General features: G+C 48.8%; 1 protein-coding gene across 1 annotated transcript in view; it reads left to right on the forward strand.

Moving 5' to 3' along the window:
* The window catches only part of ZFYVE9 (zinc finger FYVE-type containing 9), a 96,287-nt gene that overhangs the window by 40,391 nt on the left and 28,910 nt on the right, over positions 1-26,986 (forward strand). Inside the window, exons 9-14 of the mRNA XM_073563600.1 lie at positions 5,621-5,776; positions 7,006-7,230; positions 14,422-14,504; positions 14,637-14,741; positions 15,724-15,874; positions 22,430-22,510. Coding sequence (XP_073419701.1) covers positions 5,621-5,776; positions 7,006-7,230; positions 14,422-14,504; positions 14,637-14,741; positions 15,724-15,874; positions 22,430-22,510 — 801 coding nt within the window. The remainder of the gene's footprint in view (positions 1-5,620; positions 5,777-7,005; positions 7,231-14,421; positions 14,505-14,636; positions 14,742-15,723; positions 15,875-22,429; positions 22,511-26,986) is intronic.

The following is a 26,986-nucleotide window of genomic DNA, read 5'->3' on the forward strand; positions in this document are numbered from 1 at the left end:
GTTGTTAAGTCAGAATTGTTTATGCAGAATAAAGTCAAGGACAGTCTGATCTGACTCCAAATCAAAATATACCACTGATCTTAAAGGGGCCTTTTATAGGAAAAAAAAATGTATAACTGACTCCTGGAGTGGTGCGGCTTTTCTGTTATGAGCCCGGAGTCTCCTTCTGGTCTCATGACAAAAACAGTGAGGCTTTACAACTGTCATGGGATATTTTGAAGGTTGAGTAACTAAAAATGTCACCAGATTTAATAAACAAAAAAACAGCAAAGCAAACTAAATGCACCATTAAATAGATCACTTTGCCCTGTTGAGGTAGGTGTACTTGCTTTGAAAATCCACATCAAAATCCAGATATTAGGATTAGCATTTGAGTAAAAAAAAAAGAAAAAAAAGTTGCTTAGCAGGGAAACTTTTATAAAGACTTATTCGGTGATTCACTGATTTTTTTTTTTTTTTCCCCCACATTATGTACACCAGTCTCCTAGAATGCTACAGTTGGAAGAGAGCTCCAGAGTCATAGTGTCCAACCCCCGCTCAATGCAGGATTCATTAAACCATCTCAGACAGATGTCTGTACAGCCTCTGTTTGAAGACTTCCATTGAAGGAGAACTCACCACCTCTCGTGGCAGCCTGTTCCACTCATTGATCACCTTTGCTGTCAAAAAGTTTTTCCTAATATCAAATCTGTATCTTCTCCCTCTCAGTTTAATTCAATTTCTTCTCGTGTTTCCATGTGCAAATGAGACTAATGATGATCCCTCTACACAGTGACATCCCTTCAGATATTTGTAGGCTGCTATTAAGTCTCCTCTTGGCCTTCTTTTTTGCATGCTAAGTTTTCCCAGATCTTTTAACTTTTCCTCATAGGACATATTTTGCAATCCGCTCACCATCCTGGTAGCTCTTCTCTGAACTTGCTCCAGTTTTTCAATGTCTTTTTAAAATGTGGTGCCCAGAACTGGACACAGTATTGCAGATAAGGCCTGAGCAAGTAGGAGTAGAGTGGGATAATTACTTCATGTGATCACTTTATGCTTCTCTTAATACATCTTAGATCTATGTTTGCCTGTTTTGCTGCTGCATCACACTGTTGACTCGTGTATAGTCTGAGATCTATTAGTATACCCAAGTCTTTTTCACTTGTGCTGTTGCTTAGTTCTATTCCTCCCATTCTGTCGATGTAATTTTGTTTTCTCTATTGCTTCATTGGGGACACAGGAACCATGGGTGTATTCTGCTGCCACTAGGAGGCTGACACTATGCACAATAAAGTTAGCTCCTCATCTGTAGTTTACACCCCACTGACTGGCACTAGGTTAGTCAGTTTTAAGCTTAGTGTCAGTAGGAAACCCAAGTCTTTTTCACTTTGTTTGTTGCTTAGTTCTATTCCTCCCATTCTGTAGATGTAATTTTGTTTACTCTGTCGCCTTATTGGGGGACACAGAACCGTGGGTGTTATGCTGCTGTCCACTAGGAGGCGACACTATGCATAATCTGAAAAAGATTAACTTTGGCTCCTCCTCTGCAGTATACACCCCTGTACGGCGTCAGCCTTCTCCAGTTTTTGCTTAGTGTCGCAAGGAGGCACACCTTTTTTTCTTCTTTTCCTTTCGTCGGAACAGATGAAGAAAAGTGGGTCTCCAGCGAGACTCCCGGCATGGCTCCTTCCTTGGCCCCCTTTTTAGGGGTGCCCAGTTGAAGTAGAGATGGCGGTACCCCATGTCGCTCCTTCCCCAGTCCCTCGGGTACTGGTCCGAAGTTGAGACCCCCCCCTCCTTCCCCAACCCCCTTCAGGGTCTGGGTTGAGGTTGAGGCAAGGATGAAGACCCCCTGACGGTGACAGACGCACCCTCCCTAATCCCCCGCACGGGGCATTAGGTTGAGACGCTGCAGGTAGGGTCGGAGTACAGACAGCATTCTGCACCAGGGACCCCAGCCCAGCTGTGGGATCCTGCTGGGGCCGGGGGAGGGTGCAGGCAGACGTGGCACAGCAGAGACAGGGCTTTCTGCGCCCCTGCCTCTGCAGCAGCAGTGGCTCCATGGCGCTCCAGGGACCCCCCACACAGGAACCGCTAGCACTGCTGCCCCCACCGCTAGCCAGTCGCCCATTCTGGGGGGGTCCGGTGCAAATCCGACCCCCTCCCGGACTACCGCGCCGCTCTGGAGCCCTCCTGGGCATCAGGCCTCTAATTTAGACCGCGGCTTCGGCCTAGCCGAAGCCGCCGCCTTTTCCCCGCCCCCCCGGCCCGCCCCTGGCACGCCCCCCCGGATGACGAAAATGACACTGCAGTGTCATAGTAGGGGCGGATCGAGGCAGGAAGGGCGCGCTTTTACATGGCCCAGCGCGCCCTTTTCCAGCTCTCCGCCCCCTTCCTTCTCCACCTCAGAATCCGGTGGCCATCTTGCTGCACCTGGAGGAAGGCAGCACAGAGTCTCCGGGGGCACAGGACATGGGGCTTATCAGCGCTGGACCTAAGGGGAGCACCGGTGGGGTAAGATCACAGCTGGGTCCTTGGTACTCAGCTGTGAATTCCTATAACCTATAGCGCTCTCCTACTCCTTTTTCCTCTGCGTAGATACCCCTGTAGGGTCTCTATTAATCAGCGCTCTCAGTGCTCTTTCAGAGGCGTATTGCTAACAAGCCGCAAGTGTAGACTTTTCTCCAAGGGGTTTCCCGATTGGTTCCCCCCTACAAACGTCCGTTGGAGACGTGGGACCTCAACCTGGTCTTGACAGCACTACAGTCACCTCCTTTTGAACCCCTTAGGGTGGTCTCACTCCGCTTTCTATCGCAGAAAGTGGTTTTTCCTGGTGGCAATCACCTCGCTACGCAGGGTGTCTGAACTTTCAGCTCTTTCCTGCAGACAACCCTTCCTGGTTTTTTCATCAGGACAAGGTGGTTCTCCGTACAGTACCATCCTTCCTTCCGAAGGTCGGGTCCAGCTTCCACCTCAATGAGGAAATATCACTACCGTCTCTTTGCCCGGCTCCCGTTCATAGGGTAGAGAAGGCTCTGCATACGCTTGACCTTGTCAGGGCATTGCGTGTTTACGTGTCTAGAACTGCTCCTTTCCGGAAGTCTGATTCACTTTTCCTTCTTCCAGAAGGCGTTCGCAAGGGCCTACCGGCTTCCAAAGCCACCCTTGCTAGGTGGATCAAGTCCACCATTCAAGAGGCTTACCGCCTCAACAATTCTCCTCTTCCGGCCGGTATCACAGCACACTCTACGCGGGCGGTAGGGGCCTCTTGGGCCATTCGGCATCAAGCCTCAGCACATCAAGTGTGTAAGGCAGCCACTTGGACTAACCTGCACACATTTACAAAACACTACAGAGTGCATACCCAGTCCTCAGCGGATGCGAGCCTGGGTAGACGGGTCCTGCAGGCGGCAGTACTCCAAGTCTAGGGGACTGTCGGCACAATATTCGTCCACTGCTTCCCACCCAGGGACTGCTTTAGGACGTCCCACGGTTCTGTGTCCCCCAATAAGGCGACAGAGTAAAGGAGATTTTTGTGTACTCACCGTAAAATCTCTTTCTCTTAGCCTTTAATTGGGGGACACAGCTCCCACCCTGTAGCCCTTGCGGGCCGTTGTTACGGTTGGGTTCTCATATTGTTGTTTGAGCCTGTTTATAGTAGCCTTTTTTTTTACAGGCATGGTTATGTTTCTGGTATATTCCTCCTAATGCTTTTGCACAAAACTGGAGAAGGCTGACGCCGTCCAGGGGTGTATACTGCAGAGGAGGAGCCAAAGTTAATCTTTTTCAGATTATGCATAGTGTCGCCTCCTAGTGGACAGCAGCATAACACCCACGGTTCTGTGTCCCCCAATTAAAGGCTAAGAGAAAGAGATTTTACGGTGAGTACACAAAAATCTCCTTTTTTCTTGACCAGGTATAGAATCTTGCATTTATTTCTGTTAAATACTGTTCTGTTAGTCGCTGCCCATTGTTCAAGCTTATCTAGATCCTTCTGAATCCTTTCTCTGTCTTTTCTAGTGTTGGCTATCCCTCCTAGCTTTGCTTCTTCTGCAAATTTTATTAGTTTACCTTCAGTTCCTTTATCTTGGTCACTTATAAACATGTTGAACAACCCTGGGGCCAGGACAGAGTCCTGTGGTACCCCACTTAAAACACTTTTCCAATTGGATGTGCAACCATTTATTACCACTCTTTAAGTTCAATCACTGAGCCAGTTATGAATCCACCTAACCGTAGCCTTGTCCATTCTTTACTTAGTCATTTTTTTCAGTAAGGATAATATGAGATACTTGATCAAATGCTTTGCTGAAGTCGAGATATATCTACCGCATTTTCCTGATCCACCCAGTCAGTGATTCCATCATAGAAGGAAATTAGATTAGTCTGGCATGACTTGTTTGCTACAAACCTATGCTGGCTCTGGTTAATTACTGTATTCTTATGCAGGTACTTACATACATGCTGTTTAATAATTTGGTCAAAGATCTTTCGTGGTATAGATGTCAGGCTCACTGACCTGTAATTTCCTGGCTCCATCTTCTTTCCTTTTTGAAGATAGAGAAAATATTTGCACTTCTCCAACCTTCTGGGACTTCTCCTGTTCTCATCAGGGCTAAGATATATTGACAATGTGTGCAGTTTGTGTTGTAAAATCAGGTGACCAGTCCGCTTTAATGAATCAACCTTCACAATGTCTCACGGCAGAGAGTTATAAAGTCTCACCGCTCTTACTGGTGGTTTCATGGTGATGATGAAACCTTCTTTCCTTTTAGACATTATGATATTTACAGATCTAGGTATTGGCGAATGTTTAGAAAGTTTTCTACATCAGCCCCTGATACCGGCCATACGTGAGGGACTAGGGCGTTTATGTTCTATCTGTGAAAGTTTCCGTTTAGGGCAGGAAATCAACCTCTAATTAAATATCTTTGTTTTCAAAATAATTCTAGGTACACAATGTCATAAAAGGGGTGATGGGCAATCGGTGTTCGCACAGTTGGGTGTCTGACCTTCAAGGCCCTGCAACCAACATCAATTTTTAAGTCTAATAGAAACCCTTTAAGCAGATCTGTTTACTGTACGAACTATATACGTTACTTAATAGAACTTAGACCTGACGAGGCTGGTATATTTACTGTAAAGATCTACGTCATCATGGCTATATATTCCTTTATGAACGTTAAGTGCAATCTTGCACCTTGTTGATTGCCAGTTCCTCATTGTCCCTCCTCCCTGCTGTTGCCATCTCTCCCTGCTCAGTACAAGCCGCAGTTGTCGGTCAGGCTCAGTGAATGGCGGCTGAATTCGCTTGGGCTCATGAGATATTTTATTCTGTAACTGGACTCCTGAAATGCCCATCCTTAGTAGCAGGATTATACAGTCAGTCTAAAGCGGTGGACAATCCTTTTAATTACTTTAGTTGTCCAACTACAAACCAGACTCCAGCTCCATGTCTTATTGCCACCTATAACTCTACCCAATACCATATGCATCCATCAAATGATTTATGTAAGGCATCCTGTAAAATCAGGATCCTTTGCGGCAGCTGCCTGGCATTGGTAGTGGTTTTATGATCTATTAATGTAGTTATGTCAGCGCAGGATCACTTAGTGCCGCTGCTGTTTGCTTCCTGCAGATGTGAACAGGAAATGTTGGTGTTTCACCACTAAAGGAATGCACGCTGTGGGCCAAGCCGAGCTCGTCATCCTCCTGCAGTGTCTGCCCGATGAGAAATGCCTGCCCAGGGACGTGTTCTGTCACTTTGTGGAAATTTACCGGGAAGCCTTGGCAGGTAGGTGAAATGGTTTATGAGTAAATTTATACAATTGAAATAATTTGTTTTTTAAATCTTTTAATTAGAGTTGGTGCTAATTGATTCGCAGGGCCAGGTCAATGATCCCTATAAACCGCCCCTTAGGTCCCGAGTCGATTTGCACCAACTCTACTATTATATCATACACTTTTATACTGCATGGCAGTGATGCCCAGACTAAAGACCCCGTTACACATAACGATGTCCCAGCGATCCCACCAACGATCCGATATGGATGGGATCGCTGGGACATCGTTTTGATTGATGGCTGGTGAGCTGTCACATAGACAGCCCCAGCGATCAGGACCAGCGAGCAAGCTGGTTTCCAATTTAAACATCGGGTATCTAAGAGCCGCACGGCTCTTGGATACCCGCTGTTTACATTGGAAACCAGCGTCGCCGATCGCTGGTCTCTCGTCACACGCAGCGATGCACGCTGGCCAGCAGGAGACCAGCGATCAAAAAACAGCCCAGGACGATCCAGCACGATCAGCGATACCCGGCAGGGGGGGGGCCGGTCGCTTATCCCTGTCACACACAGCGATCTCGCTGGCGTCACAAAATTAGTGATCTCGCTAGTGAGATCGCTGTGTGTGACGGGCCTTTAAAGACGTCTCCTCCAGAGACAGGATAGCTCTTCCTCTTTTTTTTTTTTTTTTCTTTTGCCATTTCTTCAGTGCCGTGTGTGAAGGGGGCTGGCTGAATGCTCGCTTCAATAATTAACTTGCCCAGACCATAAAAGATATATCAGTGCTTTGTGTGAAGGAGGCTGGCTGATTACTCTTTATAATAGCAAGCCTAAGCTCCCACAAAAGTCTTGACAGGCTGGCTTGTTAAATGAAATGAGCTGTCAGCCGGCCCCCTTTTCTATCATGACTGATGCAGAGACATAGAAAGGGGTTAGGCTTGCTATTGTAACAAGTAGTCAGCCTGCCCCCTTCGCTCACAGCACTGACAAAGTGCCAACACAGGGAAACTTTGCTTTGTGGTCTGCACAAGCTGTAAATGGAGCAACCAGAGTTGATATCTGCAAAGAAATAGATGAGTAAGTGGTAGAACTTGTTGAACCTCCGATCAGTATCCCAATATTGACACAACCTTTTGGACCCTGCGTGCCCCCTCTCTGTATTATAAAGTGCACTTCAAACATTTTTATTTTTCTAAATAGAGGACGACTTTTAACATATCTGTATTTGCGTTCATTTTAGGTAACATGATCGCAAACTTGGGACACTCGTTCGTCAGTCAAAGCTTCCTCGGCAGTAAGGAACATGGAGGATTCCTGTACGTTACACCCACGTACCAGTCCCTTCAGGACCTGGTGCTACCTGCACAGCCCTACCTTTTTGGAATCCTCATTCAGAAATGGGAGACCCCATGGGCCAAAGTTTTCCCCATGCGGCTCATGCTTCGTCTGGGAGCAGAGTACAGATGTAAGTGGAGATAAAGCGAGTGCTAGAAAACGGACTCTTTCCATCTCCAGGATCCTATCCCAATAAGTAGTAGGCGTAATAATATTAGAAAATGCCTCCCAATTAGAAGTGTTGAATAGTTCTTCTGATTCACTGTTGCTTACCCCATGTGCAGGGCATTGCAGTAGCTTTAGGTATCCATGGTTACGACTGTTCATAGTGACAGTTGGCTGTTAGTGGTTGTAACCATAGATATCTAAGCTACTGCAATGCCCTGGGTAAGTAAGGTAGCTAATCAGAAGAACTATACTACATTTCTAATTGGAGGTATTGGCTAATATTATTACACCTTCTACATATTGGGATAGACCCTTGATAAGAATACCCCTTTAAGTAGCGGAGTTGGTTCCTCATATGATTACATGTTGAATGTAAAATCCCAGAACACTTTATGTAAGGATTTTACAAGAGTTTTTCTTAAAGGGGAAATCCTCCTCGCTTCATTTCTACATTGGGAGGCGACCTTAAGTTTTCAGGCTCGGCAGGGGAAATCTGCTGGGCATGCACGCCTAAGGCCTGTTTCACATTTCTGCTCTTTGATGGGAGGCCAAATCCCTCAGAGCGGTTTAAAACGGCTCCGCGCCAATCGGATGTCAGCGGATTCCTGTTTTGGCTGGTTCCGGTGGAGTCGGCTTGCGAGGTAAAGGAACCGCGGTCTGGGAAGGAGAGAGAGAAAATGCTTCCCGGAGTAAAGCTTCTGGGCATGCGCACTTCAAAATAGCGGACCATTTAAATAAAAAAAACGTTGCAGGGTCCGTCTCATCTGCCCGGGAGACGCTAAAATCTTGGCGGATCCGTCAAAAATCGGATGAGACGGACGACCGTCAGTCAAGATCCGCCACTAATCTAAGTCTATGTCTTTGGCGGATCCGTTTTTTTTTTTTTCAAAGATTGGCGGATTTTGACTGACGTCAAAAAACGGGAGTGTGAAACAGGCCTAACAGGTTGGTGTGTGCATGGATACAACAAGTGTCAAGCATTTGACCTATTCTAATGATTAGCAGGGATGTTTGCAGACGTGGCGTCACCGGCCCCATTCACTTCCCAATGCAGAAGTGAGGTGAACCAGAATACCCCTTAATGTCAGGAATCTTTGGTAACCAAAGCAACTGAAATATTCTGTATAACCTGGTGTTTATTGCTTCATTGGGGGGGACACAGGAGTCCACGGGTGTATGCAGCTGCCGCTAGGAAGACAATAAAGGCTAACTTCTCCCCAGCTCTGGTCACCCACCTACCGGCAAGGAGCTGATCTGTTTTAGCTTGGTGTCAGGAGAATGCAGACACAGCTTTGTTCTCAGATCCATTTCTACCTTAGGGCATTGTTGTGTTTTATTGATTCTTCCCTTTTTTTTCCCCCAGGCTCCGCTTACTACGGGCAACAAGGTATAACGGGTCGCGCCCTGATTTCCCACCTAGAGAACAGTGTGGTAGCCACATTGTACACTCCTATGCCTGCGTGGCAGGACCCTAACACATTAAGAGTCTCGGGGCGGCCAGGAGGACAAACCTTGCCATCTATCCCCGGCCCGCTTCCCCACCATAGTGAGACGGTGCTGGGAGGAAGATGAACCTATTTCCAGTGACCCATTTTCCCGGGGCTGAAGAGCATCATCTATTCTGTGAAGGAGTTTTGGACCTCACCCAGATCAGATATTCTTGTTAGTTCATCAGAAAAAGCAAGATCAGGAAAAAAGTGAGAAAAACAAGAGTTGCTCCTGGGCACAGTACTGTCTTCCTGCAATTTTTCCCACTTCGGAGCAGTGCTCACCTCCTTTCCTCCACGAGGGGCACTTTTTCTGTTAGGGGTCCTCCTCCTTTTACTTCTAATCTAGGCCACGCCTGGCAACCAAACAAATTTCGGCTTCTTCATATGTTCCCTCCTCATCGTGCATTCTCCACACGCGGTGTTCGCTTCTTTACGTTGCCGTTCCTGACCCTGCCTCTTCCCACGGCGCACTCTGCTCTCCCTCCTGTGCTACCCGGGGCCTTGGCTCTAAATTTAGACCCCGGCTTCTTTTACACTCTTCTCTGCTACGTCCCTTATTTTTGTCAGCCCATCAGTCTTGCGCTCAGGCTTTCTTCCCATGATAGGTCTGGGCTCACCCCTTCCTGTCGGCTTGGCGCCACTAATTTTTTTTTTTCTGTACACGCTACTGTGAATACAGCAGTTCTCGAGTGCCCACCGCCAGTGGTGCCAGCGGCCTCATCCTTCTGCCTGGTGTCCTGGTTGCGAGAATCCTCATTCTTTTTCACAGGTTTGGGTAGGTTGTCTTCTTCTGGAAACCCTCAGCTGCGCCCCCTCCCACTCCTGGATTCTATAGCAAGTAGCCTTTATTATTCCCGCTGAATTACCTGACATCAGGTTACATATTGCCATCTGCAGGGTGCTCAGCCTTTTCTCTGCCCTCTTTGTCAGAGGATGTCTCAGGCCCGATTGTCCACAGCCCCATTGGTCCCCCAGGTCAGAGCATAAGTCCTTATGCATGGGTTCTTCGTATGTGACCTCTACTCCTGTGCCTCTAGGTTCCTCCTCCTGGCCCAGGATCTGCTAGTGCCCTGCCACGAGACTGACTGTCCTTTTCGGAGAGCCAGTCTGTACTACCTGTGTTTGTCACGACCCTGGCGTCCAAACCACTACTACTGCTATGGAGTGTGTATTTGTGCTGACAATCTCCTGATACTCTGTCCACTACTCAGAGTGAGTTAGACCCATAAACTACCAAGAACCAACGTGGCGGATCGCAGCTGCGGTCTGTGACCTTGTGTAATTTCTCCACCTTAGCCTCCATGTCTGTGAATCTGATCCTCACCATCTCAGCCTCTGTCTGTTGGCCTTCTTTCTCTCGTTCTCTACAGGAATTGGACCACCTTGAGACATTCACAATCTACAGACATGGTACGAGAGCCTCTTCAGTGCAGTGATCCAGGGTCTGAAGGTCATAGAGGTGGATCTCTCTGACAAGGACCACCCCTCCTGCAAGATTCTGTATCCTTTTTCAGTGTGGTGGACTCCCAAGTTCTTAACTCACAAGGCCTTGGCTCTCATGTTTTTTGTTGTCCCACCTAGTCATCTCATGACCAGTGTGTGGTAGCTCTGACTAGGTCTGCCCTGCACCTCGCAGGGTCAGCCCTGTGTAAAGTTTTTTCTGCATGTTGCGTTTTGAGATTGTAACTACCTGTCAGGTCTTCTGCACCAGGGCAGCCTTCCGGGACTATATATTGATGTACATCTGTTCTTCTCTCCTTATGTCTTCGATGGTTCCCAGCAGACAGAGTTAATCTGTCGCATGATGGCTGAAATCGGGATCACAGTCTCGCTTGCAGAGGTTCGATTGCCAGATTTCCATTTCAGAGCTGTCGCCTCTCTAGGACCAAGTTGGGCAGGCGACACTCCAGACTCCACAGGAGCATAAACTATATCATTCTCAGATGCCACAAGAGCTCTGTCAATGGTTTCTTCAGACTCCACAGGAGCATGGACGGGTCTTATCAGATGCCAGAGCAGCTCTCAGGCTCCTCCGTCTTCCTCCTTGCAAGCAGAGACCTCATCAGTGTCATCTCTTGCCAGTTTCCTCGCCACCAGCCTTCTTTTGATCAGTGACCTTTTAGGTCAGGTAATCTTAACTTTCCTCCACTCAAAAGAATGTGGCTTTTCATCCTCAAATTAATTCTTTACTACAGTCATGGCCAAAAGTTTTGAGAATGACACAAATATTAATTTTTACAAAGTCTACTGCTTTATTTTTTCTAATGGCAATTTGCATATACTCCAGAATGTTATAAAGAGTGATCAGCTTAACAGCAATTACTTGCAAAGTCCATATTTGCCTAGAAAATGAACTTTATCCCCCAAAACACATTTCAACATCATTGTAGCCCTGCCTTAAAAGGACCAGCTAACATCGTTTCAGTGATTGCTCCATTAACACAGGTGTGGGTGTTGATGAGGACAGGGCTGGAGATCAATCTGTCATGATTAAGTAAGAATGACACCACTGGACACTTTAAAAGGAGGCTGGTGCTTGGCATCATTGTTTCTCTTCTGTTAACCATGGTTATCTCTAAAGAAACACGTGCAGTCATCATTGCACAAAAATGGCCTAACAGGGAAGAGTATCGCAGCTAGAAAGATTGCACCTCAGTCAACAGTCTATCGCATCATCAAGAACTTCAAGGAGAGAGGTTCCCTTGTTGCCAAAAAGGCTCCAGGGCGCCCAAGAAAGACCAGCAAGCGCCAGGACCGTCTCTTAAGTGTTTCAGCTGCGGGATCGGGCTACCAGCAGTGCAGAGCTTGCTCAGGAATGGCAGCAGTCAGGTGTGAGTGCATCTGCACGCACTGTGAGGCGGAGACTCTTGGAGCAAGGCCTGGTCTCAAGGAGGGCAGCAAAGAAGCCACTTCTCTCCAGAAAAAACATCATGGACAGACTGATATTCTGCAAGAGGTACAGGGAGTGGACTGCTGAGGACTGGGGTAAAGTCAATTTCTCTGATGAATCCCCTTTTCGATTGTTTGGGACATCTGGAAAACGGCTTATTCGGAGAAGACCAGGTGAGCGCTACCACCAGTCTTGTCTCATGCCAACTGTCAAGCATCCTGAAACCATTCATGTGTGGGGTTGCTTCTCAGCCAAGGGAATGGGCTCTCTCTGTCTTGCCTAAAAACACAGCCATGAATAAAGAATGGTACCAGAATGTCCTCCGAGAGCAACTTCTCCCAACCGTCCAAGAGCAGTTTGGCGATCAACAATGCCTGTTTCAACATGATGGAGCACCTTGCCATAAAGCAAAGGTGATAACTAAATGGCTCAGGGAACAAAACATAGAGATTTTGGGACCATGGCCTGGAAACTCCACAGATCTTAATCCCATTGAGAACTTGTGGTCAATCATCAAGAGACGGGTGGAGAAACAAAAACCTTCAAATTCAGACAAAATAAAAGCATTGATTTTGCAAGAATGGACTGCTATCAGTCAGGATTTGATCCAGAAGTTGATTGAGAGCATGCCAGGGAGAATTGCAGAGGTCTTGAAGAAGGGTCAACACTGCAAATATTGACTTGCTGCATTAACTCATTCTAACTGTCAATGTAAACTTTTGTTACAGAAATATAATTGCAACAATATTATGAGTATGTGATTAAAACATCTGACAAACACATAAAAACCAGAGGGCAGCAGATCATGTGAAAATATAATATTTGTGTCATTCTCAAAACTTTTGGCCATGACTGTATAGCGTTCCTTGCTCTGTCCCTCCTTTTGGCCTCCCGAGCCATGGAATCTCAATGAGTCTTGACCTTTCTTCAGGGCTTACCCTATGGACCCATTCGGTATATTCCTCTCTTTCCTGAAAGGTCTTCTTCCTTGTAGCAATCGCCTCCATCAGGCTTGTCTCCGAGCTTTCTATCGTTCGCCTTTCCTTGGGTCCCCTGAGGATAAGGTGGGTCTACATTGGACTTCTTCCGTTCTTCCTAAGGTGGTTTCTCCTCTTCATCTTGATAAAGACAGCGTACCTCCTTCCTCTCATCCTCTGGAGAGGTCCGTTAACAAGCTGGATCTTATCAGAACTCTGCGCCTCTACATTTCCAGGCCCTCATCCTACAGATGTTCGGATTCTCTTTTGTGGTTCCCAAAGGTCTTCGAAGATGTCTTCCCGCTTCCAAGACCACAGTTACCCGGTGGATTCATTTTCCCATCTGGGAAGGGCACCAAGTGAGGAGAACGCTGCTCCCAGGATCTGCTCATTCCACACTTGCAGTGGGAGCTTCCTGATCTGTTCGTCATCGTATTTGTGCCTTACAACTCTGCAAGGCCGCTTCCTGGTCTTCGGTCCTTACCTTCTCCAAGTTCTACATGGGTCACACCTAAGCTTCAACCGGCCCCAGCCTGGACAGGAAAGTTCTCAGTGCAGCAGTGGACTGGCCTTGGATCCATGAGTAGCTGTCTTTTCCCACCTTAGGGACTGCTTTAGGACGTCCTATGGTTTCCTGTCTCCCCCAATGAAGCGATAGAGAAAAGAAGATTTTTGGTACTCGCCGTAAAATCTCTTTCGGAGCCTTCATTCTGGAACACAGACCCTGCCCTTGTTTGTGCCTATGTTGAGCCAGATAGTTATTTCTTCTTGTTGCTTTGCCTACTGCTTTCTCACTAACTGATTAGCTCCTTGCCGGTTGGTGGGTGTACCCTGCTGGGCAGGAGTTGACCTTTTTTTCTGCATAATGTCAGCCTAATGTCAGCTTCCTAGAGATAGCAGCAGTACACCACTGATTTCCTATGTCTCCCAATGAAGGCTCTGAGAGATTTTATGGTGAGTACCCAAAATGTTATGTTCTCTATTGCTTCATTGGCAGACACATATAGGCTTCAAGAAGCGGGCACATTCCAGCTCCTCGTCTGGATCCCCCTCACCTTCCACATCCCCCTCCTCTCCTGACCCTCAGGTAGCCCCAGGGATTGACCCATATTCCGAGTTAGACTCTGACATTGACCTGGATCAAACCTCAAAATTTCAGGACATGGTCAACAGCCTCATATCTGCCGTCAGTCCCACTTTTTGCAGCCTATGTCCCCCATTGAGGGTTCCAAGAAAGAGATTTTATGGCGAGTACATAAAAAACTTCTGATCATGGGAAATAGGTTATTCATACTTTTCTTTGAGTATGAGACACTTTTTTTTTTTTTTTTTTTATAAGGATTATTGGCGAAAATATGTTATCACCTATCTACAAGATAGGTGTGACTTGTTGATCGTTGAAGGTCTGATCACTGGGACCCGCACTAATCGACAGAATGGGGAACTTAAGAATGGGAGTGCGCATGCTCAACTGGCTCTCCATTTAGAAGTATGGTGCTGCTGAGGACCGCTCGGCTTTTTCCGGCAGCCCCATACAGAATAAATTAAATGGTGGTCAGGCATCTGGCTTGCCGTGCCATCTTGTAACTCGGATAGAAGACCCAATCAGGGCAGGTCCACAGCGGTGAGACACCCAGCAACCAGACAACCCCTTTAAGTATTTTCACTAACTCATGAAATGGCATTTGATAACTTTACTATAGTATTGTAATACTTTGTATATCATAACCTTTATAATGATATTCTTGTAATAAATATTTACATCTTCTCTGCGTATTTGCTTTCTTTCTGTGTAGTGTATCCCTGTCCGCTGTTCAGTGTCAGATTTAGGAAGCCGCTATTTGGGGAGACTGGCCACACAATTATTAATGTCTTGGCTGTGAGTATCCCATTTTTTCCTGCACTTTTTCATTTTTTATGTTTTTTGGATTAGTAAAATATATATATATATATATATATATATATTATATATAATAACCCTTCTCATCTTATTTTTTTCTGTATTTGTTAGGATTTTCGAAATTACCAGTACACGCTGCCAGTCGTCCAGGGCTTGGTAGTGGATATGGAAGTCAGAAAAACCAGCATCAAGATTCCCAGCAACCGCTATAATGAGGTTATGATCATATTTGCATTTCTGATTGCAATAACAATGTTTACACCTCACCTGTTGATCAGGTCTGACTTCAGAGACCCCCCCATCATCAGTGGGTCTCTAAAGTTAGACTTTGACCAATGAGAGATGAACAAATCTTTTGATATTGGAATTAACAAACTTTGCCAAAATTTGCCAAGAAATTCAATTTGCAGCGAATTGATCCATTACTAACTGAAAGTAGTCCAAAGTCTTCAACTGCCCTGACACTACGTGTGTAACACTGAGGTCTCCTAGGGCTGTATTCAACCCCTATTAGTTGATTTAATGCAAACAGCCTTAGCGATGTCCAAATGACCATCACATATATGTCTGTGGGTAAACGGATGTAACTGTTCTTCACTGCTGCGCTGCCACACGTTATATGTACAGTTTGTGAAGTGCTTCCATACATCTTCCAGACTGAGCTCTTTCATAGTCATCTGAAAGTATTCTATATATGTAGAGCGAGATTTCCCTTTTCCACTTTTGGGCGGCTCCTGAAGATCGCAGTAACGTGTTTGATCAATGCACTTTGTGATCTTCGGGAGCTGGGTTAATTCACACTGCAAGATTATCGAGGATGAGTTGTCCTAGGAACGCTTGTTTGACGATAATTTTGTAGTCTAAACAGTCTGATGATCACCCTACAAAATATCAAAATGCTCATTCGTCAGATGAAATGATCTTTTAGGTTTGCGTAAAAGATCATTTTTCTAGACAGCACAAACAAAACCTATGCTGCCGAGGACCATGACATCCTGTGCAAACCGATCTATCGATTATTCGTGTAAACAAGCAGGTGCTCGTCGGTCGTTTTGTGACCCAGGTTTACCCGTGTAAAACGGACCTTTGCTTTGTTTTTAAAGTGTATGTGCCCTGTCTTCTTGAAGCTTTATGGTGCAGGCTGTTTGTTCCATATCACTTTCTTTTCTTTGTTTCTTTCTTGCTTCCTGATTATCAGATGTTGAAAGCCATGTACAAATCTAATGAACACGTCCTGGCTGGGGGCACATGCTTCAACCAGAAGGCTGATTCCCACTTGGTGTGCGTGCAGAATGATGACGGCAACTACCAAACCCAAGCCATTAGCATTCATAAGCAGCCACGCAAAGGTAATCACGTGGACTATGTATATCTGCGATACATCGGCCCGGCATGATGGCCGTCATACAGTCCACGAAAAGTGGAATGGGGCGGCTGGAATTGCAACAAGAAGGACACGCCATAAAGTTATGCAAATCGAATAAGTTGATGATTGCAAATGATGAAAATTTTCAAGCACTTGGCTCCAATCCATGGCATTTTGGAGGGTGTAAAATCCAGATTATCCCACTTTTTGGATGTAACGATAGACGAATGTTGGTCTTTAGACCATAGTGAAGAAGCTTTCATAATGGAAGCATGACAGTGGTACAACTCCTCGGATGATGATGTACATTAGTCGGACGCCTTTTGTCTTCATTCCAGGTGCACTAACAGCGTTGCATGAATTAGGTCATGGAATCGGTGGTACGGCCATTTCCCTTCTTAATCACTTACAGATTCGTAACCGGTCTGTCCATTCTGTGATTTGCATAATTCCACGACTTTTCCTTCTTGGTGTTGCACTTTCATTGTTGTGGAGTATACTTTATCACACACAGCTTAGCAGACATTTTGACATAGAGGATCAGACACAACACGTGGCATCTCACATCCTCAGGCTCTTTCTCAAACTCCTTTTCTTTATCGCCTTATTGGGGGACACAGAATACCATGGGTGTATGCTGCTGCTGCTAGGAGGCTGACACTATGCAAAACAAGAAAATTAGCTCCTCCCCGGCAGTATACACCCACCGACAGGCACTAGGCACCTCAGTTTGTGCTTAGTGTCTGTAGGAGGCGGACCGGGATCTCCCCAGATCCGCAGTTAACTTTTTTCCTTAGGTTTTCTAGTAGAACGTTTTAATTCTTTGTCTTTTGTTTTTCAGATTCAAGTCGGGAAACAGGGTGTAAGTTTCACCCTGCTTTCCCATATCAGGCGGCTGAGCGAGCAGTGTGGCTGATCCCACATCGCAACTCTCAGTACGCTGGCAGGACTTTTTCCCTATCACCTTCTGGTGCTATGGGATGTGGACAGGTGGCTGGTCCTTGCCAAATCCCCCTCCTCACCCCTCTCTCGGGACAGGGCTGAGAGGAAGACGGCGATCGCAAGATTCTCCTCGCCAACAAGAGGTTAATGCCGTCTTCTGCAGGATGCGGGTACAGAGGACATTTCCCAGCGGCTTGCCTTATGCTCGTGGGCCCCTGTGATCATCCTCTTCAGGGACGTCAGGTAAGTGCCTGTACGATCCCTCCAGCGCAGTGTTACAGAGAACCCATCGGCATTTGAATCTCCCGCCTCTCTCCCCTGCCTGCCGCGCACCGCTCTCATCAGCGCTCGCCTCCCTTTCTATATTCAGGGGGGCACAGCACATGGCCTGGGCAGAGATTTCAACAGATCTGCGGGCATAGATACCTTAATAGCGGCATTTTTTTATTGTCCGGAGTTATCAGGCATGGGGCTGCGGCGACGTCAGTTTCACTTTCGCCGCTCTCAGCGCGCTCCCTCCTCCTTCTGAGCGCGCTTTCTGTCGCGCTTTTTCTAGCCCATCACAGGGCTCCTTTCTCTTTGGCCTGGCCAGCCCTCCTCCTCGCCGCCCCCTCCCCCCCTGCTCTTATCCAATCGCGGCTCAGCCGCTAAGCTCCGCCCCCAACTTCCATCATCAAGCATTTCCTGGGTTTTCAATCCTCTTCCTGCGCTGCTTGGGGGACACTTCGTCGTTTCTGCTGCTCGCCTGAATCTCGGTAGGCTCTACTCTGAGGCTGGAATTAGCTCTCCTCGGCAGTTCTTCCCTAATTCCTTCGGCCATTCAGCGCAGTTTACTTATGCCCAACCCTTCAGGGGATCTCTGCTTCAGGCCCACCGCTACCCATTACGCCTGTGCGCGCAGTAAAAAGAAGTGGGCATCGGGTCGGTTGTCCCCACTCTGCCCCCCCTGCAGTCCTTCAACTATGTCTGCATCTCAGGAGCACACAGAGTCCCGGGCTGAGGACACTCCACCCCCCCCCCCGGAGTGTGCCGTTTTAATGTCTCAGTCAGTATCTGACTTGACAAAAGTTTCTCAGTCGCGGGTCCAGGTCTTAGAACGATTACCTTAGCTATCTACAGCCACCTGTGCTCCGACCGCCTCTCAGGGTGAGTCGTCCGCACCTCTGACCGCGACCTTCAGAGAGACATACAGGGCAGGAGTTCTAGGAAGCGAGCCTTATCTACTTCGTCCTCTAGCTCGCAGGGTCCTTCTACTTCTCCCAGGCTCCCTTCTCCTTCCTCGGATGACGACCTTAAGTCTGACAATGACTCTCAATCGGTATCTAGTTCAGAAGCAGACAGCGTTTCTAAAACACGGGACATGGTTGATAGTCTCATTTCGGCTATCTTCCAAACCCTTAAAATTAGCCAACATAAGGCTCCCCCCTCAGGAATGCTCTGTTCTCTTTAAACGAGCAAGGCCTCCATCTCGAACCTTTCCCAATCACGAAGAGTTCGATACTACCTTGTCCAAACACTGGGAGCGCCCGGAGCAACGTTTCTCAGTCCGCAAGTACTTAGATGTGCTGTACCCCTTTGATGCAGACCTGCTCACAAAGTGGACTAAAGCTCCCGAGGTGGATCCCCCAGTTTCCCGGATAGCCTCAAAAACGGCTCTATCCCTTCCAGATGGGGCATCGCTCAAAGATCCTACTGACAGGCAGATAGACTTAGCCAGAGATTCAATCTTTGAGGCTTCCGGGGCCTCCCTCTGCCCTATTTTCGCATCCGCCTGGGTGTTGAAAGTCATTTCCGCTTGGGCAAAAATTCTTCGCAGGGGCGTCTTAGCGACAGCTCCTCAAGACGAGTTGGCAGATCTAGCGGATCAGATTAACCATGCGGTAAAATATCTTTTAGCCGCCTCCTTGGACGCGGCCGGCTGCGTAGCAAGGGCTAACAGCAACATAGTAGCTATACGCAGAGTCCTTTGACTAAAGTCATGGAATGCGGATACTACTTCAAAACAGTCGCTTACTAATCTTCCATTCCACGGCTCTAGGCTCTTCGGAGCCAAGCTGGATCAGATAATCTCCGATGCCACGGGTGGTAAAAGCACCTCTCGCCCCCAGTCTCGACCATAACGTTTTTTCAACAGAAAGGGTTTTCGGCCATTCCAGGCCCTTTCATCCCTTCTCTTCCACGGAAAGATCTGCCCAGCAAGATCGTCAGTCCACCACCAGGGAGCGGGAGCAGCAGAAAAAAAAAAAAAAAAAAAACCTTCTTACAAACCCGCTCCTCGCTGGAGATCTAGAGGACAATACTCCAGATCTTCAGGCGCCAGTTCTGGCAGGTTTTCCTCTAAGTGACGGGTCACCCCACCTGGAATTTCTTCCAGGGTTGGAGGCAGACTTTCCTTTTTCGTGGATGCTTGGCTCTCTCTTGTCGACGACGCTTGGATCAGGGAAATCGTCGCATCCGGATACAAGATCGAATTCACTTCCCTCCCTACTTTCCGCCGGAGTGATTGTTCCCGTTCCCCCAAACGAGCGTTTTTCAGGGTTCTACTCAAATCTCTTCGTAGTCCCGAAGAAAGACTGCTCCCTTCGTCCGTTCTTGGACCTCAAGTTGCTCAGTCGCCACGTGAAGATTCTTCATTTCAAAATGGAGGCCCTTCGGTCGGTCGGTGATAGCCTCAATGGAACCCGGGGTATTCCTATGCTCTGTGGACATACGGGATGCCTATCTGCACATTCCTGTTTGTGTGCAACATCAGAAATATCTTCGATTTGCGATTCAGAAAGATCACTACCAGTTCACGGCACTTCCCTTCGGCCTAGCCTCTGCTCCCCGTGTTTTCACGAAGGTAATGGTGACTGTCATGGCCATTCTTCGCTCCAGGGGGATCCTCATCATCCCTTACCTGGATGATCTCTTGATCAAGGGCTCGTCCCGTCAAGTCTGCCTTCAGAGTCTTCAGTTAACCCTGGATACTCTCCGCCGCCTGGGATGGATAGTCAACGAAGAGAAGTCCATTCTAATTCCCACTCAGCGTCTGACCTTTCTAGGCATGGAATTCGACACGAACCTAGCCCGGGTGTTTCTTCCGAGGAACAAATTTGCGGCTCTTTCCAAAGGCATCAGAATCCTAAAACGGCTAACTCCCATTCCCCTTCGGTTCTGCATGAAGGGTCTGGGGAAGATGGTAGCTTCCATGGAAGCAGTGCCCTTTGCACAATTTCATCTTCGCCCCCTCCAGCTGTCCCTTGTTTCAGCCTGGGTCAAGACCACGCTGTCTTTGGACCGTCCCATTGTCCTCCCTCTCAGAGTGAGACAATCCCTGACTTGGTGGGCAATGCCAGCGTCAGTTCTACAAGGGAGGTCTTTTCTCCCTTTCCAGTGGCAAGTCATCACCACCGATGCCAGCCTTCTCGGATGGGGAGCGGTGTTCCATCAGAAAACGGCCCAAGGACGCTGGAGTCCACAGGACGCTCATCTTTCTATCAATCTTCTGAAGATCAGAGCAATCTCCCTGGCCCTTCTTCAATGGCAGCCTCTCCTCGTCGGCAAGCCGTTACGCATTCAGTCGGACAACCCCACGGCTGTGGCGTACATAAACCACCAGGGGGGCACTCGCAGCTAGCAAGTTATGTCATAAGTGGCCAAGATACTGCGTTGGGCAGAACGCTAGCCGTAGCTTGAGACGACCTAGTGATTCAGTGGTCCCAGTTCCAACTTCCTTATCTGTTTCCACCTCTTGCCTTGATCCCACGACTGGTCAAAAAGATAAAATCGGTAGGCGTACCAGTGATTCTAGTGGCGCCAGACTGGCCAAGACGTCCTTGGTACGTGGAGCTGTTGAACATGCTCGCAGGCGTTCCCTGGAGGCTTCCAGACCTTCTCTCGCAAGGCCCCCTTTACCACGAGAATTCTCAGTCTCTGAGTTTAACGGCATGGCCGTTGAGGCCGCCATCCTGAAAGGATCAGGTCTGTCCAGCCAGGTTATTCAGACTATGATCAGAGCCAAGAAAGCCAGCCTCTTACCGCATCTACCACAGGTACTGGAAGGCTTTTTTCCGTTGGTAAGACGATAGTCTTTCCAATGTCCTTTTCCATTCCGTCCATACTGAGTTTTCTCCAGTCTGGCTTAGATTCAGGTCTCTCTCTCAGTACCCTCAAGGGCCAGGTTTCCGCTTTGTCTATCCTCTTCCAAAGAGAGCTCGCTTCCTTGTCGCAGGTTAAGACCTTTCTCCAAGGGGTCGTCCACGTGGCTCCTCCTCATCATTCACCGATAGACCCGTGGGATCTCAATTTCGTCCTTAGCGCTCTTCAAAAGGCGCCGTTGGAGCCTATCCAGGATATTCCGTTGTCCCTTCTCTCATGGAAGGTAACCTTCTTGATTGCCATTACGTCCATCAGAAGAGTTTCTGAGCTGGCGGCATTGTCATGTCGTTCCCCTTACCTGGTCCTCCATCAAGATAAGGTCGTCCTCAGGCCTGTTCCTGGCTTTCTTCCGAAGGTGGTGTCCTCTTTCCACATCAACGAGGATATCGTTCTTCCATCTTTTTGTCGTCCTCCTTCTCACCCTCTTGAGAAGTCTCCACAAACTGGACGTAGTTAGAGCCTTGCGTGTCTATCTCGCCAGGACCTCTTCATTTCGTTAGTCCGATTCTTTGCTGGTCATCTTCCATGAAGGTCGCCGGAAAGGACTTCCGGCATCCAAATCCACGATCGCTCGCTGTATTCGTTCTACCATTCTGGAAGCGTACCGGCTACAGGAAAAATGTCCCCCTCCGGGAGTGAGAGCTCACGCCACCCGAGCCGTGGCGGCGTCGTGGGCCGTTCGTCACCAGGCCTCGGCCTTACAAATTTGCAGGGCCGCTACCTGGTCGTCCTTGCACACCTTTGCAAGGTTCTACAGGGTTCATACCCAGGCCTCGTCTGATGCAGTTGTTGGTAGGAAGGTTCTGCAGGCGGCGGTGGCGCACCGGCCGACCTAAGCCCTTCCTGTTCTTTCGTTCCTTATTGCTGTTCCCGCCCTTGGGACTGCTTTGGAACGTCCCATGGTATTCTGTGTCCCCCAATAAGGCGATAAAGAAAGATGGATTTTTGGTTCTTACCGTAAAATCTTTCTTGGAGCCTTCATTGGGGGACACAGCACCCTCCCTGTTTAAATTGTACCGTGTTGGGTCTTTGAGTCCCTTGTTGGGTTGGTACATGGGTTTAGAGTGGTTTCGTTGCTTCTCCTACTGCTTTTTCACCAACTGAGGTGCCTAGTGCCTGTCGGTGGGTGTATACTGCCGGGGAGGAGCTAATTTTCTTGTTTTGCATAGTGTCAGCCTCCTAGCAGCAGCAGCAGCAGCAGCATACACCCATGGTATTCTGTGTCCCCCAATGAAGGCTCCAAGAAAGAGATTTTACGGTAAGAACCAAAAATCCATCTGTTTTGCATCCTCAGGTGCTCTCTCAGGTGTTGTACTTGGTCTTCTTGTGGAAATAGCTGCTATGAACTGTGACACAATAAAAAACAATCTATGTATCTTTGGGGGACTGTCATAGATTTGTCTTGTACGTTGAATGAAGCCTGTAATAATCACAAGACTTCTCTTTATTTCGGCAGTGACCGGTGCCAGTTTCTTTGTCTTCAGTGGAGCACTAAAACCATCTTCTGGGTTCCTGGCAAAGTCCAGCATTGTAGAAGGTAAGGAGGTGCCCAGATACGTACTAAAACCAGTGTATTGGTGAAATGAGTACACCAAATGACCTAAATTCCTACGATGTGCTCTAGGATCCTGTGGGATAGTGAAGTCATCTAACCGCTAGATGACATTTAATGTCCTTATTAAATGAGCCTTGTAATATCCTTATCTCATCTCCTCTGATTATTTAGAGGGAGATAAAAATGTATTTTAATCCTCTTTCTGTCTAATTCAATAAAAGCTCATAACTCTTTTCCTGTGATCTTACTACTACTACTACTACTACTACTCATTATGCAATACATAGCATGGCTGTATATACCACTGCTAAAAGAAGAGAACCATATATATATATATAAAACACTTCTTTACTCTGTCGCCTAATTGGGGGACACAGAACCGTGGGTGTTATGCTGCTGTCCACTAGGAGGCGACACTATGCATAATCTGAAAAAGATTAACTATGGCTCCTCCTCTGCAGTATACACCCCTGGACGGCGTCAGCCTTCTCCAGTTTTTGCTTAGTGTCGCAAGGAGGCACACCTTTTTTCTTCCGTTTTTTTCCTTTTTTCGTCCGGAAATACAGATGAAGAAAAGTGGGTCTCCAGCGAGACTCCCGGCATGGCTCCCTCCTCGGTCCCCTATCAGGGGTACCCGGTTGAGGTCGAGGTGGCTATTCCCCATGTCGCTCCCTCCCCAGTCCCTCGGGTCCTGGTTCGAGGTCGAGACCTCCCTCCTTCCCCAACCCCTTTAAGGGGTCTGGGTTGAGGTTGAGGCGAGGATGAAGACCCCCTGACGGTGACAGACGCACCCTCCCTAATCCCCCGCAGGGGGCATTAGGTTGAGACGCCTCAGGTAGGGTCGGAGATCAGGCAGCATTCCGCAGCTTCCAGGGACCCCAGGCCGGCTGAGGGATCCTGTTGGGGCCGGGGGAGGGTGCGGACTGGATGGCACAGCAGAGACAGGGCTTTTCTGCATCCCTGTCTCTGCAACAGCAGAGGCTCCATATCGCTTCAGGGGCCCCCCATATAGAAACCGCTACCCCTGCTACCCCCACCGCTATCCAGTCGACCATTCTGGGGGGGTCTGGTACAAATCCGCCCCCCCCCCCCCGGACTACCGCGCCGCTCTGGAGCCCTCCTGGGCATCAGGCCTCTAATTTAGACCGCGGCTTCGGCCTAGCCGAAGTCGCCGCCTTTTCCCCGGCCCGCCCCCCGGATGACCAAAATGACACGCTGGAGTGTTATAGAAGGGGCGGATTGAGGCAGAAAGGGCGCGTTTTTACACAGCCCAGCGCGCCCTTTTCAGCTCTCCGCCCCCTCCTCCCTCTCCTCAGAGTCCCGTTGGCCATTTTTTCTGGATGAGATCCAGGAGAGGAGCATCACAGCGGTCTCCGGGGGGCACAGAACTGGGATCTGTCGGCGCTGGACCTAGGGGCACACCGGTGGGGTAAGCTCACAGCTGGGTTCTCATTACTCAGCTGTGAATCTATACTTCCTATAAGGCTTTCTGTGGGTTCCCTCTGCGTAGCCACCCCTGTACGATCCCTTATAGCCAGCCTCTGTGCACTATGCCGGGCTCAAGGAAGAGAACCAGGCAGGAATGTTTTTATGCATTCTGCACAGCCTGCAAAGCCACGCTCCCTAGTGGCAGCACGTATCCGCACTGCCGGGACTGCATCCAGAACTCTGGGTCAGAGCCCCAGGGAGTCCCTACTGACGCTTCAGTGTCACAGGCCATGCCGGAATGGGCAACTCAGATGTCTGTCTATGACACAGTCCATAGACAACCTAACTGCTACATTGCTGCAAGCTCTGCAGAGTCGGGCCCCGGCTATGGACGGTACACAGCAAACGGACAGCTTGTCTCAGGAACATGCTGCTTCCGACTCTCACAGACGTAAGCGGACCCACAGGTCTCGATCACCTGAGTCGCACTATAGCACAAGGTCGTCCCCCTCCAGGGAGAGACAGCGTCATTCCAGGTCTCCTGGGCAGTCCCCTGCCACAGACAGACAGTACAATTTACCACAGGGATCCCCCACCACAGAAGACCCCCGCCCCAGGTCGCCCTCCAGGGATCACCTTAGCGAGGCACAGGATTCGGAGGGCATCTGTGACTCCGACTCAGATAACGAAACGGACAGGTCCGTGGTACCTTCTCCCCCTAGCAATACAGCGCTAGTTGAGGACATAATTTCTGCCATTCATCGGGTACTAAAAATTCCAGAGTCGGCCCCGGAAGTCCCAGAACATAGGATTTGCTTCGAAAGCGTTCAGAAACCACCTAAGGTCTTCCCTAATCACCATGAGTTTGAGAAAATACTTACCAAACAGTTTGCGCAGCCTGAGAAAAAATTCGCTAATCGCAAATATTTGGAAGCGAAGTACCCCTTCCCACAGAAAGACACCAAACAATGGACAGATCCACCTGAAGTGGACCCTCCGGTTTCTAGGCTAGCAGCGCAGACTTTACTCTCTCTGCCGGATAGCTCAACCCTCAGGGACGCAGCAGACCGGCAAGTAGAACGCATGGCTCGTTCTATTTTCGAAGCGGCAGGCGCCTCTCTGGGCCCTGCTTTTGCTTCAGTTTGGGCAGCCAAGGCCATCCTGGCTTGGGCCAAAAAACTACAGGAGGGTCTTCAGGCTTCAAATCCTGAGCTCTCGGACCAAGCAGTCCAGATAGCAGTGGTAGCAGACTACATGATTCATGCAGCCCTGGATTCCGCCAGAGGTGTAGCGGGAATAGCATCAAACGCCATCACGATCCGACGCATCCTCTGGCTGCGAGAATGGAAAGCGGATGCGGCCTCAAAGAAGTCCCTCACGCGACTTCCGTATTTTACTGGGAGACTTTTCGGCGAAAAGTTGGACACCATGATTGCCAATGCCACTGGGGGTAAGAGTACCTCTCTCCCTCAACTAAAACCGAAACGCACGTTTAAACGAAGAAACCAGACGCGATTCCGATCCTTTCGGAATTCCTCGGGCTGGTCCGTTTCGCGCCCAGTGCAAAACCGTAACAGTTCTCCACGCAGGGACAACCCACGGACGCAGCAGCGACCGGACAGGGCTTGGCAGTCGAAAGCAGGCCAAGCGAAACCCAAGGGAGGAAAACCTCAGAACTTCGCTTCATCATGACTCGTGACCTCCGGAAGACACCCCACCAGTAGGCGGTCGACTTTTACTCTTTCAGCAAGTCTGGCTGCCTATTACAGAAGACAGGTGGGTCAGGGAAATAGTGTCTTCCGGATACAAGATAGAGTTCACTTCCGTTCCACCGAACCGGTTCTTCCTTTCTATTCCTCCAACACCACCAGAAAAGGCTCGTGCTTTCCACCAAGCGGTTTCTTCTCTCCTTCAATCAGGAGTTGTGGTGCTGGTTCCTGCGAACGAGAGATTCCGAGGATTCTACTCAAATTTGTTCGTAGTCCCCAAGAAAGGAGGCGGCGTCCGACCCATTCTGGACCTAAAACAGCTCAACAATTACGTACGGGTCCGTCATTTCCGCATGGAGTCCCTCTGGTCCATCATTGCACCAATGGACCAGGGAGAATACCTCGCCTCCATAGACATACAGGATGCGTACCTCCACATACCAATTGCTCCCGCCCACCAAAGGTTTCTCAGGTTCGCGGTCAACCAAAATCACTACCAGTTTGTCGCCCTTCCGTTCGGACTCGCCACGGCTCCAAGAACGTTCACCAAAGTCATGGCGGCCACCATGGACGTCCTGCACTCAAGAGGCATTCTAGTTGTCCCGTACCTGGACGAAATCCTCATCAAGTCTCCCACTTTCAAAGACTGCGAGGTCAGTGTCTCAATCACACTAGACACTCTGAGTCGCCTGGGATGGCTAGTCAACCTACAGAAATCGTCGACTATCCCAACTCGGACTCTAACATTCCTGGGAATGGTATTCGACACCGCCAGGGGCCTGGTACTCCTTCCCAAGGACAAGACACTGGCCATCCGTCTGGGAGTTCGCACACTCCTTCGCAGTCCTCCTCGATCTCTCCGGTTTGCCATGAGAGTCCTAGGCCGGATGGCAGCAGCAATAGAGGCAGTGCCATTTGCCCAGTTTCACCTCAGGGTCCTTCAACTAGCCATACTCAGATCTTGGGACAGGAACCCCTTCTCCCTCGACAGGGAGACAGGGAGTTCAGGTTGACGTCATCAACCAGGAGGTCCCTGCATTGGTGGCTCAAACCAACCTCGCTTACACGAGGGAAGCCATTCCTCTCAGGACAATGGAAGATCCTGACTACCGATGCAAGCCTGACAGGCTGGGGGGCGGTGCACCTACATCACAGGGCACAGGGCAAGTGGTCACCGAGGGAAGTGACATTGCCCATCAATGTTCTGGAAATCAGGGCCATCCTCTTGGCACTGAGAGCCTTTCATCACTTGCTTGCAGCCTCGCACATACGGATACAGTCGGACAATGCCACAGCTGTGGCATACGTGAACCACCAAGGC

This window comes from Dendrobates tinctorius, unplaced genomic scaffold (assembly GCF_039654945.1).
Source record: "Dendrobates tinctorius isolate UK_male_01 unplaced genomic scaffold, ASM3965494v1 ptg000396l, whole genome shotgun sequence".
NCBI classification, from domain to species: Eukaryota; Metazoa; Chordata; class Amphibia; order Anura; family Dendrobatidae; genus Dendrobates; species Dendrobates tinctorius.